General features: G+C 32.3%; 1 protein-coding gene across 1 annotated transcript in view; it reads right to left on the reverse strand.

Annotated features, from left to right (window-relative positions):
- Nucleotides 1-3,099: 3,099 nt before the first annotated feature.
- The window catches only part of LOC143084313 (uncharacterized), a 47,816-nt gene continuing 32,376 nt past the window's right edge, over nt 3,100-18,539 (reverse strand). The window contains exons 11-13 of the mRNA XM_076260725.1: nt 13,820-14,146; nt 12,414-12,713; nt 3,100-3,461 (exon numbers count right to left, since the gene is read on the reverse strand). Coding sequence (XP_076116840.1) covers nt 3,100-3,461; nt 12,414-12,713; nt 13,820-14,146 — 989 coding nt within the window. The remainder of the gene's footprint in view (nt 3,462-12,413; nt 12,714-13,819; nt 14,147-18,539) is intronic.

Raw genomic sequence — 18,539 nt, forward strand, 5'->3', positions numbered from 1 at the left:
GCATTCTCCTGTTTTCATTGGATATTACGATCACGTGAAACAAGGGAAATTTTATATATCTGATGTCTTAATTGTTTCTATTTTTAAGTTTGACGCTATGTGTATATTTTTAAGTGTATTGACGCGAAATTTCTATTCATATGTATTTTGAGGGTCTATATAAAGCAATCTAAATAAGCTGTTCCGGTCCGAAATTACTCTACGTTATGACGTCACACATAACAACAATGGATGAAGCATCACAGGAGACGAACAGAAAGTTTGAAAGTAATATCAATGATATAATGTTAAATGCAGACGCTAAGAATACAAGAAAGCTGATACATCAAGCTGTGTAGTTGTTCGAAAAATACATGTAGTCATATTTTCACTGGCATGTTTAAAATCTTGTCTGATAAACCCCATATACAACAAGCTACAGTCGAAAAAATCAGAAACACCTACGGACATGATCTCTGAATTAGTTACCATTTAACATGTTTAACATCTTTAAGAGATTAACATACAAAGATATGACTGACATGAAATTAGTAATAACCTAATTGCAACTATGTCAGTTATTCAAAATTTATCAAAATAGTACATATAGTATTTTGTATATAATTATGAAATTTTCAGCTATTTCACAAACTACGCCCTTCTTGGGATATACATACTATTGATATTTTGATTTGTTTACTTACTGGTTCCAAGGTGTGATCTCTGTGTTTCATATCACAGAGACACATCTTGACCAGTATAAATACACATGGATAGCGGCCAAATTAAATTTTGAATGGGACCAAACGTGAAGGGAGAGGAAGTACATAATTGTTGTATCAGTTTGAGGTATACAAATGTTGAAAATATGCCACACGACCCTATGTTTAGACCTTTGAAAAAAATAGTAGTGCATATAATCTTTCCAGTTTTGGATATAATTGTTTACGAAACATAGTAAAAGTGGTACAATATAAGCTGTAAATAAGTTTATATGGTAAATTGCATTGTCTAAATTTACAATACTTCAACATTTGTAAATGGAGAAAAAAATATATAAATGGATACTTGTATGCATTTACAGGAAGAGAATGATGATAACCACCAATTGGCAAACAAATGCAATCTAGTAGTTTATCATGGTATTAATTAATTATGCAAAAACATATTATCTTAAATGTAATTGATTTCTGAACGCAGGTGATTTCCCACTTGCTTAACAAATTATAAACTAAGTATATTTTACGAGTTTTTGTATAATCAACGGGTTGATGCCACTGCTGGGATGTTACGTTATAAAAGATATATATCACCAGCTCAATAATCTGCACATTGTCTGTTTACTTAATTTTGAATGATCAAAAACACTTAGATATGTCCCACTAGGTCTATGTGGCCTTACTAAACTGCGGTTATTACCCGTTTCCAACGATTCTATTAAATTACCATTAGAATTATTTTCTTCGACAAAATATGTCATTCCTGTTTCATCATTATCATATCTGTTGAAGAACGAACTCATAAAGGGGATTCATGTTTTAAAATGAAGACTTGTTAACAGGGTGATAAAACAACTCCAAATAAATTTTTCTCTTTTTTAAAATGCACGAGGAAAGAAACAGCTGGAGTCCCATCATTGAAACACGAAGAACAAACATCAAATGACACAGTTGACAAAACAAACACATTAAACCACCAGTTCCAATCAGTGTTTACTGAAGACAACAAAACTGAAATGCCAAATATTGGAAATAAAACTTTCAACACCATGAATGACATCAATTTCACAATAAATGGAGTAGAAAAGCTGCTGAAAGAACTCAACCCTAACAAAGCAAGTGGGCCAGACCATCTCACCCCAAGAATACTGAAAGAACTCCATCATGAATTAGCTGCAACAGTCACTTTCTTGTTCAATAAATCTATGTTTCTATGTTTCTAGGGAAAACACGCATTTTTTTGTCCAATCTACAAGAAAGGGCCAAGCCATGAACCAGCAAACTACAGGCCTGTCTCATTAACCTGTATCCTTTGCCAGCTTATGGAGCACATCGTAGTAAAAACGTCATGAAACATCTAGAAACTAATAAAATACTATCCGAATTCCAACACGGCTTTAGAAGTAAGAGATCGTACGAGACACAACTCATAGGTCTGATACATGATCTAACATGTACGATGGACTTAAAAATACAAACAGACATGATAGTTCTGAACTTTGTAAAGGCATTTGATAACGTCAGCCATCCACGCCTGCTACACAAGCTCAGACACTATGGGATAAGAAGGAAAAATCACAAATGGATCACAACATTTTTAGACAACAGAACACAGGCAGTTGTACTTGAAAATAAGTATGTTGTACTTGAAAATAAGTATTCAGACAAAGTGGGAGTAACATCTGGAGTACCCCAAAGCAGTGTACTTGGACCTGTCCTTTTTCTTATCTTCATTAATGACATCACTGATGATATAAAGTTAACAATTCGTCTGTTGGCTGATGATTGCACCATCTACCGGCTAATTTGAACTACCGAAGATCAAGCCATCCTCCAAAAAGATCTGACTACACTGACGAAATGGGAACAGAAATGGAAAATGGAATTTAATGTCAGCAAATGCAACGTGATGCACCTAACAAGATCTAAAACCCCACAAAAGAACCCTATTGCATGCATGGGAAACAACTAGAAGCGGTCACAGACACGAAATACTTGGGAATTACCATCAAAATCCCTTAGCTGGAACCTACACATAAACAACATTGTAGCCAGTGCAAACCAAACACTGCTGTCCACAAGTCATACATTGATTAAGAGAAAATCAATCTGAGTTACAAACTAGAACTGAGGGAAAAACATCAAGTATAAGAGGAAAACAACAGAACAACAGTAACACTGGACTTAAACAAAAACAAACACTAACATACATAATATAATATAAAAGATTGTTATCACTAGTATGTTGTGATTCATTCACATTGATGGTTTAAATGACCAAATCCTTGAACATTGGATTGACTATACCTTCTTATATTCATTGTTTACTGGTTTTTGTCCAAGCTGTCTTTACCTTGTCGTGTACAGTTGGGTTTTTTTTCTGAAAGAAATTACATTTATTTTATTTCAAACATTTACGAAGGGTTGCCATATCTCTGCTCGTTACGTTAGTCTTTTCTATTTGATCTGCTAGATCTGCATAAACTGAGTCTTTTCGTAGGGCTTTGATAAATTCATTAAATCCCTGTTCATTTTTACGCAACAGCATGTCCATTAAATTCCTGTTCTTTTCCTGTGGTGTTTTACCCGATTGTATCTTCTTCTCATCATCAGCTGACACTACCTCTTTCTCATCATCAGCTGACACTACCTCTTTCCATATCAAATGATCTACTATGCTCTCATGTTGTATATCAGTGATAACCTTGAGGTAATTCTTCTGTAGTCGAACTTTATACAATGGAACATTCAAGTCTGATAAGCCTACAAAATATTAAGAGATTTTTGTCTTTAACTATTGACCTTTCATGACTAATGAAGGTAAATACATGTACAGAAATACAATTCGGACACATACAATTTGTAACAAGCTGTATTCCTTTTTTTACAGCACAGGATGGATACCTCAGCTGGATTATCAGTTCCCGAGGGTATCATGAGCTCAATAGTTATTACTTCGGTACTGACATGATTTATAACAACCTTTCTCAATTTTTTTTGATAAATTTTAGAATTATGAAGAAACTACAGTTTCAACTCAGTCAGAAAAAGTTGGCCTTAGATGGTTTTGGCTATTTTGTAGGTCATTTTTAGGTACGTACTTCTACTGTTTCGGTTTTATTCATCATTGCCTTAAATCTAATGTTTCAAGAATAAGCTATATGCCTACATAGAATGTAATATTGATAGATCTTAAATTTCTTCAAACAACTTGCATAGATTGAATTGAGATGTATGCTCTGAATTTATCAAACACATATGATAAGCATTTGACATTTTAAACAGAGCTGGTAAACATACTGTTACATATTCACAATTTATAGTTAATTGTCAATTTGTTTGTTATTCTATTTTCTCTCACTTTGATTTGTTGTTATAGTTGACCACCACTTATGCCTTTGCAATATATAGTTTCACGATACTTTTCTACAGTTGGATATAAGAAGCGAAATTCATCTGAGGTCATATTTGCCGGATTAGTAACAGGTATTTAATGAACTGTGACTTCATTATAACTGTAGAAAAGAATCTTGATCAAAATGTCTGCAATCATAATTACTCAATATCATAATGTCTTAGATAAAAGTTGCTTAACACAAACTGAAATTCGTCCTTTATAAGTTGAATACCTTAATAGAATGTAATATTGATAGATTTTTTTTTTCAAACAAATTGCATATATTGAATTGAGATTATGCGTTCAAATTATTGTCAATGTCACAATGTCTAAGATCATAATAACTTAACACAAACTGAAATTTGTAATAAAAGACTCATCATAGTGACCTACTTTGGTATGCAAGAAAGGTAGTATACTTATGATAAATTAAATACAACGCCAATGACCTAATAGATAGTCTTTAGAATCAAATAGTTGTCAAAGGTACAAGATTATAATTTAGTACACCAGACGCGCGTTTTGTCCACATAAGACTCAACAGTGACGCTCAGATCAAAATAGTTGTAAGGCCAAACAAGTACAAAGTTGAAGCATTGAGGACCCAAAATGCCAAAAAAAGTTGTGCCAAATACGGCTAAGGTAATCTATTCCTGGGATAAGAAAATCCTTAGTTTTTTGAAAAATTCAAAGTTTTGTAACAGAACATTTATAACCAGATGCTCCACAGGGCGCAACTTTATACGACCGCAGAGGTCCAACCCTAAACTGTTGGGGCTAGTATGGACACAACATTCAAACTGAATACAGCTCTGAATTTGAATTGTGATTAAATAGTTGACACAGCATAGGTTTCTGACACAGAATGAATGTGGTCTAATGAACTTAAAATGTTTTTTTTTGCTTTTGAGCAATTCACTTTGCTGTTGAATATTAATCCTTTGATATTTGAAGAAATTTTCTTTTTCATTTGTGAAATCTGAAATAAGAACCAGATGCTCCGCAGGGCGCAGCTTTATACGACCGCATAGGTTGAACCCTGAACGGTTGGGGCAAGTATGGACACAACATTCAAGCTGGATTCAGCTCTAAATTTGGATTGTGATTAAATAGTTGACACAGCATAGGTTTTGGACACAGAATGAATGTGGTCTAATGAACTTAAAATATTTTTTTTGTCTTTGAGCAATCACTATGCTGTTGAATATTAATCCTCTCAAAAAAATGTTTGAAGAAATTTTCTTTTTATTTATGAAATCTGAAATGAGAAAAATTAACCCCCCCCCCACCACCATTTTTTTTTCACATTCCCCTTTCCCTTTTTTCAAAACTGATCTCAATTCAAATTTCTTATGGAGTTTGCAACAATAACTACTCATTTAAATACATCATAAAATATTAAAATGTAACAAAAAATGCTTGTTATCACTGAATGGTAAAGAGTGTTTTAATTTATCAGTTGGTAGTAAAAGTGAATATACATTGTGCATTGTATAAAACAATGATTTATGTTGATTCAACTACTATTCTGGACAAAGAAAGATAACTCCAATCAATTGAAAATTTCTTGCTATTGCACAATATTGTGCAATTAGATATTTCTTGCTATTGCGCAATACTGTGCAATTGAAAATATTTGCTATTGCACAATACTGTGCAATTGAAGATTTCTTGCTATTGCACAATACTGTGCAATTGAACATTTTTTGCTATTGCACAATACTGTGCAATTGAAGATTTCTTGCTATTGCTGAATACTGTGCAATTGAAAATTTCTTGCTATTGCACAATACTTAATATAATAATTTTGGATCCTGATTTGAACCAACTTGAAAACTGGGCCCATAATCAAAAATCTAAGTACATGATTAAATTCAGCATATCAAAAAAGCCAAAGAATTCAATTTTTATTAAAATCAAACTTAGTTTAATTTTGGACCCTTTGGTATTTAATGTAGACCAATTTGAAAACGGGATTAAAAATTAAGAATCTACATACACAGTTAGATTTGGCATATCAAAGAACCCCAATTATTCAATTTTTGATGAAATCAAACAAAGTTTAATATTGATCCCAATTTGGACCAACTTGAAAACTGGGCCAATAATCAAAAATCTAAGTACATTTTTAGATTCAGCATATCAAAGAACCCCAAGGATTCAATTTTTGTTAAAATCAAACGAAGTTTAATTTTGGACCCTTTGGACCTTAATGTAGACCAATTGGAAAACGGGACCAAAAATTAAGAATCTACATACACAGTTAGATTCGGCATATCAAAGAACCCCAATTATTCAATTTTTGATTAAATCAAACAAAGTTCAATTTTGGACCCTTTGGGCCCCTTATTCCTAAAAACCTGTTGAGACCAAAACTCCCAAAATCAAACCCAACCTTCCTTTTATGGTCATAAACCTTGTGTTTAAATTTCAAAGATTTCTATTTACTTATACTAAAGTTATGGTGCGAAAACCAAAAATAATGCTAACTTGGGCCCCTTTTTGGCCCTTAATTCCTAAACTGTTCAGACCTCAACTCCCAAAATCAATCCCAACCTTCCTTTTGTGGTCATAACCCTTGTGTTTAAATTTCATTGATTTCTATTTACTTATACTAAAGTTATTGTGCGAAAACCAAGAATACTGCTTATTTGGGGCCTTTTTTGGCCCTTAATTCCTAAACTGTTTGAACTAAAACTCCCAAAATCAATCCCAACCTTCCTTTTGTGGTCATAAGCCTTGTGTAAAAATTTCATAGATTTCTATTTACTTAAACTAAAGTTATAGTGCGAAAACCAAGAAAATGCTTATTTGGGCCCTTTTTGGCCCCTAATTCCTAAAATTTTGGGACCAAAACTCCCAAAATCAATCCCAACCTTCCTTTTGTGGTTATAAACCTTGTGTTAAAATTTCATAGAGTTCTATTCATTTTTACTAAAGTTAGAGTGCGAAAACTAAAAATATTCGGACGACGACGATGACGCAAGACGACGCAGGACGACGACGCCAAAGTGATAGCAATATACGACGAACAATTAAAATTTTTGCGGTCGTATAAAAATTGAACCCCACCAATTTTTTTTCACCTCCCCCTTTCCCTTATTCCAAAAATGATCTCAATTCAAATTTCTAATGGAGTTTTCAACAATAACTACTCATTTAAATACATCATAAAATATAAAATGTCATACAGTCATGATTTAAGTTGATTTAACTACTATTATGGACAAAGAAAGATAACTCCAATGCAACATTTTATATAGGCAAATTTCCAATGAAGTTCATTAAACTAAGGGTTTTGGCAAATTTCCAATGGAATTTATTTATGACAAAGTTTTTGGCAAATTTCCAATATACATAATTTAAGAGCAGTTTAGGTGAGCTATTCAAATGAGTTTCAATTACCAACCTTACACTGCTTTTCAATTATATGTTGTACTTAAGTAATTGTCCATTAACAGGGAAACCCTTTTCCCCCCTTTTTAGCACCTTATTCCTTAACGGTTTGAGCCATGACTCCCAAAGACTTCTTACCATCCATTTGTGGTATTCCAATATCCAAAATCTTAATACATGGTTAGAATCATCATATCAAAGAACCCCAAGAATTCTATTTTTGATGAAATAAAAAAAAAATCAATTTTGGACCCTTTAGACCTCAATGTGGACCAATTTGATAATCGGTCCTAAATATTAAAAATCTAAATACATGGTTAGATTCAGCATATTGAAGAACTCAATATATTGAATTTTTGTTGAAATCAAACAAAAGTTTAATTTTGGACCCTGATTTGGACCAACTTGTAAACTGGGCCCATAATAAAAAACTAAGTAGACTACATGTTTAGATTCAGCATATCAAAGAACCCCAAGAATTCAATTTTTGTTAAAAAAACAAACTAAGTTTAATTTTGGATCCTTTGGACCTTAATGTATACTTATTTGAAAATGGGACCAAAAATTAAGAATCTAAATACATGGTTAGATTCGGTATATCAAAGAACCCCAATAGTTCAATTTTTGATGAAATCAAACAAAGTTTAATTTTGGACCCTTTTGTCCCCTTATTTGTTGGGAACAAAACTCCCAAAATCAATCCAAACCTTCCTTTTGTGGTCATAAACCTTGTGTTAAAATTTCATAGATTTCTATTAACTTTTACTAAAGTTATTGTGCAAAAACCAAGCAAAATGCTTATTTTGGGCCCTTTTTGGCCCCTAATTCCTAAACTGTTGGGACTCTAAACTCTTAAAATCAATCCCAACCTTCCTTTTGTGGTCATAGACCTTATGTTGAAATTTTATAGTTTTCTGTTTACTTATTCTAAAGTTATTGTGCGAAACCAAGAAAAATGCTTATTTGGGCCCTTTTTGGCCCCTAATTCCTAAACTGTTGGGACCAAAACACCCAAAATCAATCCCAACCTTCCTTTTGTGGTCATAAACCTTGTGTTTAAATTTCATGGATTTCTATTTTACTTTTACTAAAGTTAAGAGTACTAAAACCAAATGTTTTCGAACGATGACGACACCGCCAACGTGATACAAATATACGACCAAAACATTTTTCAATTTTTGCGGTCGTATAAAAATGACAATATAAACGATATTCTTGTCAACACCAAAGTGCTGACTACTGAGCTGGTGATACACTCGGGGAAAAACGTCCACCAGCAGGTGGCATCGACCCAGTGGTGTAAATAGTTATCAAAGGTACCAGGATTATAATTTAATATACAAATGAATCATCAGTGATGCTCAGATCAAAATAGTTGTAAAGTCAAACAAGTACAAAGTTCGGTACTGGCATGAAAATACGGATTTTTTGTTAAAATTTGCTGTAACAGTTACAAAACGATAAAAATTATTATAAATTAAGGAATGTATCTCCCTCATGCAAAGCTCTGATTCCTATAACTGATTTGGCTATACTTTTTGGACCTTTTGGATTATAGGGGAAGCACTAATGACAGGACGATTGCACGGATAGTGACAGGACGGTTGACCGGACGACACATAAATAGTCATAATTTTTTTGTTATTCAATAGATTTGTTTACTATTTGTAGACCTTAAAGATATTAAAATATATTTTATGAAAATCAAACAAAATAAGTGAAAAAAAATATTTTTGAGCAAATAAAGTTGACCGGACGGTATTCATACTCGCCGTTATACGCTATACATATATTCAACTGGTCGGCAACAAGTGTTAATATCTCTTTTATTTTACAATATTTGTCAACAAAATTCCGGAATCTGTGAGAATAATAAATATTGGATACGAAAATATAAATTTAAAAGTTAAAAAAAATGTTTTTCTCCATAAAAAGTTGACCGGACGGTATTCACATCGCCGATGTACACGTTAATTATATTGAACTGATAAAAAAGTGTTAATATCTCCTTTTTTTACAATATTTTTACACGAAACTAAGAAATCTACGAGATCAATAAATACTTGATATAAAAATATGAACTTTATAGTACATAAAAATGTTTTTCTTCAAAAAAAGTTGACCGGACGGAATTCACTTTCGCCGATATATATGCTTTAAATATACTGAAATGATCGACACAATGTTAATATCTCTTTTATTTTACCATATTTGTCCATGAAATTAAGAAATTTTGGAGATTTATAAATATGTTATACGAAAATATCAAATGTATAGTAAAAAAATATATTTTTGAGCGAATAAAATTGACCGGACGGAATTCACATTTGCCGATATATATCATGTATATGCTTTAAATATATTGTACTGATCGACACGTGTTAAATATCTATCCATGAAATTAATGAATCTGTGAGCTTTATAAATATACACTTTATACTAAAAACTTTGAGCCCAAAATGTCGACCTGAGTAAGTTCACCAGCACACTAGAAGACCTAATATTTAAAATATTAATTATTTAATTAAGATTACTATCTATAATTTTGACACCTGTCGTAATCACCAATCAAGCCAATAATCATGTCATTTAAGTTTTCACACCTGAGACATCAAATACATTTAATTGAATTAACTTATTAATCTGTTGGCAATTAGAGGGATCTGGTGGCCGTTCATGAAAAAATATTACGCAAAATCGTGAATCCTGAGAGTTTCGCAGACTCTTAGGAGGCACAATTATTTGAGTGTCCCTACCCTTGGCACATCAGGCTCCAAAAACACTAGTCAAGTAAAAGACATCAGCCAAGTTGAAAACACCAGCCAAGTTGAAAACACCAGCCAAGTTAAAAACACCTTCAAAACAGAAGGCTGTATCAACACCAAAATCTACTAAGATTGAGGTATGCTGCTAATGGCAGTCAAGATCATCAGATACTTCTTACTCAGTAGTGACAGTCCACCGGCTTCCGTGAAGACAAGATTTCTTGGTTTAATGGGAAAAAATAGATATTAGCACTTGTGTCGATCCTGTTAATATATTTAAAACCAGACACATAAATTACACCTATAGACTCTATTAGATTTGTGAATCTGTAAACAAGTATCATATGTCTCTGTCAAATTACATCGGCAAATGTGAATTCAGTCCGGTCAACTTTATTTGGTTTTTTTCAAGAAAGTTTATATTTTCATATGATATATTTATTGATGTCGCAAATTTCCCAGTTTCATGACTTAAATTAACCTCTTAAATATTGTTAATCTTAAATTTTTTTGATTAACATCTATAACTAGTTATAGTAGTCTCAGTTAACTACATGTTTAATCAACGTGTACATCGGAGAATGTGAACACCGTCCGGTTAATTTGTTTGGCAGAAAAACATTTTTGTTTATCATGAAGTTTATATTTTCGTATAATATATTTATTAATCTCATAGATTCCTGAATTTCATGGACGAATATTGTAAAACAAAAGAGATATTAACACTTGTGTTGATCATTTCAATATATTTAAAGCATAAATCGGCAAATGTTAATACCATCCGGTCAATTTTTTATAGCAGAAAAACTTTTTTTTTTTATAAATTTATATTTTCGTATAATTTATTAATAAATCTTACAGATTCCTGAATTTCTTGGACACATATTGTAAAGCAAAAGAGATATTAACACTTGTTGCCGACCAGTTGAATATATGTATAACGTGTAACGGCGAGTGTGAATACCGTCCGGTCAACTTTATTTGCTCAAAAATATTTTTTTTCACTTATTTTGTTTGATTTTCATAAAATATATTTTAATATCTTTAAGGTCTACAAATAGTAAACAAATCTATTGAATAACAAAAAAGTTATGACTATTTACATGTCGTCCGGTCAACCGTCCTGTCACTATCCGGGCAGTCGTCCTGTCATTAGTGCAACCCGGATTATAGCTCTTCATCTTTTATATAAGCTTTGGATTTGAAATATGTTGGCCACGAGCATCACTGAAGAGACATGTATTGTCGAAATGCGCATCTGGTGCAAGAAAATTGGTACCATTAATTTTATTACTTCCACTGGGTCGATGCCTCTCCTGGTGGATTATTAGTCCCCGAGGGTATCACCAGCCTAGTAGCCAGTACTTCGGTACTGGCATGAAAATACGGATTTCTTGTGTTATTAAAATATGCTGTTACAAAATGATAGAAATTATTATAAATTAAGAAAAGTATCTCCCTCATGCAAAGCTCTGATTAATTTCACGGATTTGGCTATAGTTTTTTTTGGACCTTTTGGATTATAGCTCTTCATCTTTTATATAAGCTTTGGATTTCAAAATTTTGGCCACGAGCATCACTGAAGAGACATGTATTGTCGAAATGCGCATCTGGTGCAAGAACATTGGTACCGTTAATTTTATTACTACCACTAGGTCGATGCCTCTGCTGGTGGACTATTAGTCTCCGAGGGTATCACCAGCCTAGTAGCCAGTACTGCGGTACTGGCATGAAAATACGGATTTTTGGTGTTATTAAAATTTTCTGTTACAAAATAATAGAAATTATTATAAATTAAGGAATGTATTTCCCTCATACAAAGCTCTGATTAATTTCACGGATTTGGCTATACTTTTTGGACCTTTTTGATTATAGCTCTTCATCTTTTATATAAGCTTTGGATTTCAAATATTTTGTCCACGAGCATCACTGAAGAGACATGTATTGTTGAAATGCGCATCTGGTGCAAGAAAATTGGTATATTTTTTTTTATTGAAGAGCATTGAGGACCCAAAATTAAAAAAAAAGTTGTGCCAAATACGGCTAAGGTTATCTTAATACAGTATGTCTATTTTGAGTGAATATGTAACAAGATTTAATAATTATTCAGTATACAACCTTCTTTGCTTGTGTTTATAATAAACCCTTCAGTCATACCTTCAGTATCAGCAGATGCTGATGTTGGACTTGGACTGATTTCGTGTGAATCAGATTTCAAATCATTAGCGATGTCTTCGTATCCATAAATAAGTAATCCAACAACAAACACACTGTAAGCGGGTTCTCCCCTTTTAATAACAATATTAAGCAATGCTTTATTCTGATCATCTTGTCCAGCATGTCGTTCAATACGGCGTCTGTCATCTACTGATATCACCAATTGGGTCATCATGTGATCTAAAATCTGGCTGGTTTGTATATCCTGTATGATTCTGTCTGCATTATCTCTGATTTTATCTGAAATAAATAAATAAAAAGTACTGTAACCTTCTTAATGACTGTTATGTAAAAATGCCCAGAATAACCTGAAATATTTTAAATATTCCACTGAAATTATAATATTATACACCTGAACATCTATGACAACAGATACTTATTCCAATGTTCAGTTTGTTATTTGTCTCCCATCTTGCATTGGAATTGAATAACATTCTTACTTGATTCATCTCAAATATCATAGTTTCATCAAAACTTTTGATTTTTTCAAACCTGTATACCACCATTTCACATGAAGAAAAGGAAAAATGATCTGTAAGTAATAATCCACTATTTGTATTAAACGTAAAAATTTGTAAGGGTTCCACGGAACCCAGTGTCTCGCCTACTTTTTCTGTTAATCGCAGGTTCAACAAAAATGAGGAAATAAATCAATTAAAATATTCCTCTTGATACTATCTTTTGATTGTTAGAAGATTCTTTCTAAGTTTGGTAAAAATCCAGGATAGTTTATGTATCTAATAAATGTTTAAAAACATTAACTGCAGACTGAATGTGATGTTAACTGGAATAAAACAAATTTCCTTCTAGATACTAGTATTTGATCATAAACAAGATTCTGTCCAAGTTTGGTACAAATCCAAAATAGTATAAGAAGGTTATTAAAATTTTAAAAAGTTTAACCACAGAGTGAATGTGTTGTTTCCTGGCAGAAAATCTAAGTCCATTCAAAAGTAAAATACGGAAAAAATGGATTTATTTTTTCACAAAATTTACATCTTGATGATATCTTATGATCATAAACAAGCTTCTGTCCAAGTTTGGTAAAAATCCAGGATAGTTTGAGAAATATTTTAAAATTTCAAAAACTTTAACCAAAGAGTGAATGTGTTGTTTCCTGGCAGAAAATCTAAGTCCATTTAAAAGTAAAATAAGGATTTATTTTTTACAAAATTTCCTTCTAGATACTAGCTTTGATCATAAACTAGCTTCTGTCCAAGTTTGGTACAAGTTTGATAATGTAGGAAGCATCTAATTTCTAAGTCTATCATTTATTAAATATCCTCTTAATAGATGTTAATTCCCGAATGATTAGTTTGACACAACTATATACCACTATTAAATACCTGTAACAGTTTCCACATCTTTCATTGTTTTTGGATCCACATCCTTCACAACGTTCTCTAAACCGTTTGCTCCTCTCCCAATATTTACTAAAGCTTCTTCAAGCACCCGTATTATAGGTTTCACTCTTCTGTCTTTCCTCCAAGTAAATAATACTTCTTTATTCTGGGCTGGCGAATCACGATTGTATTTCACTTTTATGTTCTCTATATCTGTGATTAACAATCCAAGTTCTGTTCCTAGCTGAAAGACCATATTTCCAATCAATGGTGCTACTTTATCTAATATTTCATCTGTAGGAATGCAATCTAAGATATCACCAGGGATACCTACAAGAGAAAAAAAATATCCAAAATATTTCCAAATAAAAATTCAGACTGACTTGAATATTAAAGGTGTAAAACTTATTGATTGATTTGTTAAATTGTTTTCACACAAAGAAAATAATACAAGTACCTATAATAACACTTCTGTATCATGATGTTTAATTGAAAGTATATAGTTTACTTAAATGATTTATTATTTCTAAAGAGAGGACATAACAAAGTCATCAAAGATCACAAACAAATAATTTTGAAATAATAGACGTCAATAGAAATTTGACGAAATATAAGTAAATCTGAAAGAAAATCTTAGTATTTCGAATGCTTTTACGGTGTTAAGAACAATTATAACAAATAGATACACATGGTACATCTCAAAGTATATTATGGTTCATCATAACAAATAGATACACATGGTACATCTCAAAGTATATTATGGTTCATCATAACAAATAGATACACATGGTACATCTCAAAGTATATTATGGTTCATCATAACAAATAGATACACATGGTACATCTCAAAGTATATTATGGTTCATAATAACAAATATATACACATGGTACATCTCAAAGTATATTATGGTTCATCATAACAAATAGATACACATGGTGCATCTCAAAGTATTTTATGAGGACAGACAAGCATATGCAGTTGGAGAAGTTTAAAATCTTAGCTTCCACTAAAGTTAAATGCATTTAGTGTTCGCTAGGGTGAGCTGACATTTCAGCTGATGAAGTTAGTATCAAGACATGAAATGTCATTATTCTTTTTATTGGAAATTAATTAATATGATTTTTTGATTGTTGAAAATATGAAGTAAAATGTCATATCTAAATATTAGGGAAATATCATGGTATACTCCTGTTCATGAGAGTAATACAAGCAACATGCACAATATCAAGAAATGTATTATTGGCAGTTTGTCATCACAATATTAAGGAGTATATTGAAATAAAATTTCTTTTGTAGGGGCTTTACTCATTTACAAATAATTTATCAGTACTAATTCTAAAATTTGACAGAGACCTTGATGATATAATCCTATGATATGAATTTCATGAAATGTTGGCATTCATTTCTTTCAAAGGGGCATTACTCTTCTAAAAATATTTGATCGGCACTGATTTTCAAACTGGCCCAAGAAATTGCTGATATAAACATATGACATGAGCTTCATAAGAATATGACAAGAATTGTTAACATAAAAGTGCTTAATAAAAGCAAAAGAAGTACACCGCTGTTCAAAAGTCATAATTCGATTCAACAAAAAAAAACATATCCGGGTATCAAACTAAACCATAAGGAAACTCATCAACTATAAGAGGAAAACCACGGAACAACAGAAACATTGAACTACACAAGCAAACATACATAGAAATGGACAGTATGATATGATAAAATGGTTGATTGAACCTCGATATATGGCTAGCTTAACCTGTTGCTCATATAGCAATGCTAACAATGCTAGACAGGAATACTGTACAAACAAACGCAAGAACACTCAACACAGAGAAACACATACAAACAAATATGTAAATTACAACATATAAACCGCAGAGTATCGACAGACACCTCCATTAATTTACTACAGCGCACCAGGACAACACAACAAAAAATAAACTGCGCGTCACATGTAAGGATTAACACCACAAATACTGAAATAATTTTTGTGACGATTTTATTTCCGAAAGAATTTTTTTTTTTTTAAAAAACATTGTAGATTTTTTTTTTTATTTTATAGACACTTTCATAAGTATTACATTTTTTTGACAAGAATATTAAAATTATCATTGTGTTGGTGATGACGTTATTATTTGTATTTTCTAACCATGTTGCAAATTGCAAATTGCTTGTTCTTCCAATTCAAAACTGTGTATAAACAAACAAAAACATCCTAAGCATATAGTGGTTCTAAACTGAAAATCATTAAAATGAAGTAGCTGAGCATGTAAGACCAAACAGGAAATTTATAAAATTTCAATCCTGGTATCTATGATGAGTTTATTTACAACCACTGAGTTGATGCCACTGCTGGTGGAGTTTTAATTCCCCGAGGGTATCACAAGCCCAGTAGTCAGCACTTTTGTGTTGACTTGAGTTATCATTGATTGATATGTTCATAATTGTAAATTTACTGTTAACAAAACTTTAAATTTTTGAAATGCTAGGGCTTTTCTACCTCACGAATAGATTACCTTAGCAGTATTTGGCAAACCTTTTAGGAATTTTTGGTCCTGAATGCTCTTCAACTTCGTACTTTATTTGTCCTTTTTAACATTTTTTTTATGAGAGTCACAGTCACTGATCAGACTTTTGTAGACGAAACGTGCGTACATATAAAATTCCAATTCGGGTTTCCATGATGAGTTTATTTACATGGAAACAAACAACCTGAACCCACAACACCGAAGACAAACCACGAGTTACTCGACTATACCGACAATAAGACATATGTAAAATGAAACACAAATACTAAATTCAAACCAAGAAAAAAAAAAGACAAAATATCTGCACAAAATAACCTATCAGACCTAGAATTACAAGAAAGTAACAACAAAATCCCCAAAAGCGGGATAAATAAATAATACTGAACCACATCATCTCCAACAGCAAACATAAGATACAAAAAAATATCTAATCGGACTTCAAGAAAGAAACATCAAAACTAAATAGTAACATGGATGCTGGATATAAATACAGAGACACGTCGTATAGCAATGCAAATTAACACTCAGCATAACAGTCATACTTAGAATCCTTTTTGGTACAAGGCAGACTAGACAACGTACATTGCAAATCACAATCTAAGACGTGGTAAAAGATTAACCAATTCGTGATGGTGTCCATAAAATTTGCAGACTGTAATTTGTTATCTTTTTACCTAATAAATCTGTTAGGGCGGTTTCTATCCCATCGAACTAGCGATAAATAATACTGCAGATACAGTTAAGTCGGCCTCATATCGTGACTTAGAAATTGACAATGAGGGTCGGTTGAAAACAAAACAAAAGAGATGATTTCAGCTTTCCAATTGTGAACTTTCCATTTTTAAGTAGCAACATTCCAGCAGCACCTGCATACGGTGTATATATCTCCAAATTGATAGGATATTCCCGTGCTTGCATTTCCTATCATGATTTTCTTGAAAGAGGGTTGCTGCTCATAAGGAAGCTATTAAACCAAGAGTTCCAACTGGTGAAGTTGAAATCATCCCTTCGTTAATTTTACGGACGCCATCACGATTTGGTTGACCGTTATGGAATAACCGTTTCACAAATGATATAGGATATGTTCCTTACGTCGTAACTACAATCACCTTCCCTTTCATGAATAAAGACAGGCAACAGTAGTATACCGCTGTTCAAAACTCATAAATCCATGGACAAAAAAGTCATAATTCAATGAATGTGACCTACCGAATTAGACAATTTACCGGATTTGTTATGACATAAGCAACACGACGGGTGCCACATGTGGAGCAGGATCTACTTAGCTTTTCAGAGCACCTGAGATCACCCCTAGTTTTTGGTGGGGTTCGTGCTGTTTATTCTTTAGTTGTCTATGTTGTGTCATGTGTAATATTGTTTTTCTGTTTGTCTTTTTCATTTTTAGCCATGGCGTTGTCGGTTTATTTTCGATTTATGAGTTTGACTGTCCCTTTGGTATCTTTCGTCCCTCTTTTCTGCATAAAGAGCACACTGCTGTAATATCAGTGTCATCTGTCAAAAAGCGTACAAATGAGAACGCTAATGATGCAATTTTTTATATAATTAAAAACCTATTCTTCAGAGAACAATTGAAGGTCTTTCCACCTCGATAATAAGAATGAAATTTAAAAAATGATGTTAGAAAATGTCAATCCTTGTTGATTTAATTTGGTTCTTCAAATTGATATAAAAAAATAAGATTAATAGGTAAATGCAGAAGACTTGATTGTTTTATTATGAATACAAAACAATTTTTAGCAAAGGTCAAAATCTAGAATGTCAAATTGACCTTTGACCTTGACTTCAATTTCAAGGTCATAGGTCAGTGATCTCAAATCAAAAGACCCCAGGTCAATCATTTGTATGGTTGTGGAGAAATGCTGATTTCAAATACATAAGGGGAGAAAACTTCTATTAGGGTTAACCAAAACACTTCAACTGAAATACGTTGAAGTTGCGCTTTTTTGTAAACAGTAATTTGGCAAACAAATCATATCATTAACTGTAACAGTTTCTTTTGAATAACTATAACAAAAAAATTCAAAAATTTACAACATGACCTTGACCTTTGACCTTGACCTCAAGTTCCTTCAAATGAACCAAGGTCTTCATATCAAAAGAGTGTAGGCCTCTACGACTTATAACGTATGCATTTATCAAACAAATCGCCTATCTTAAATTTTCAAAG

The sequence above is a fragment of the Mytilus galloprovincialis genome, chromosome 7 (genome assembly GCF_965363235.1).
Source record: "Mytilus galloprovincialis chromosome 7, xbMytGall1.hap1.1, whole genome shotgun sequence".
NCBI classification, from domain to species: Eukaryota; Metazoa; Mollusca; class Bivalvia; order Mytilida; family Mytilidae; genus Mytilus; species Mytilus galloprovincialis.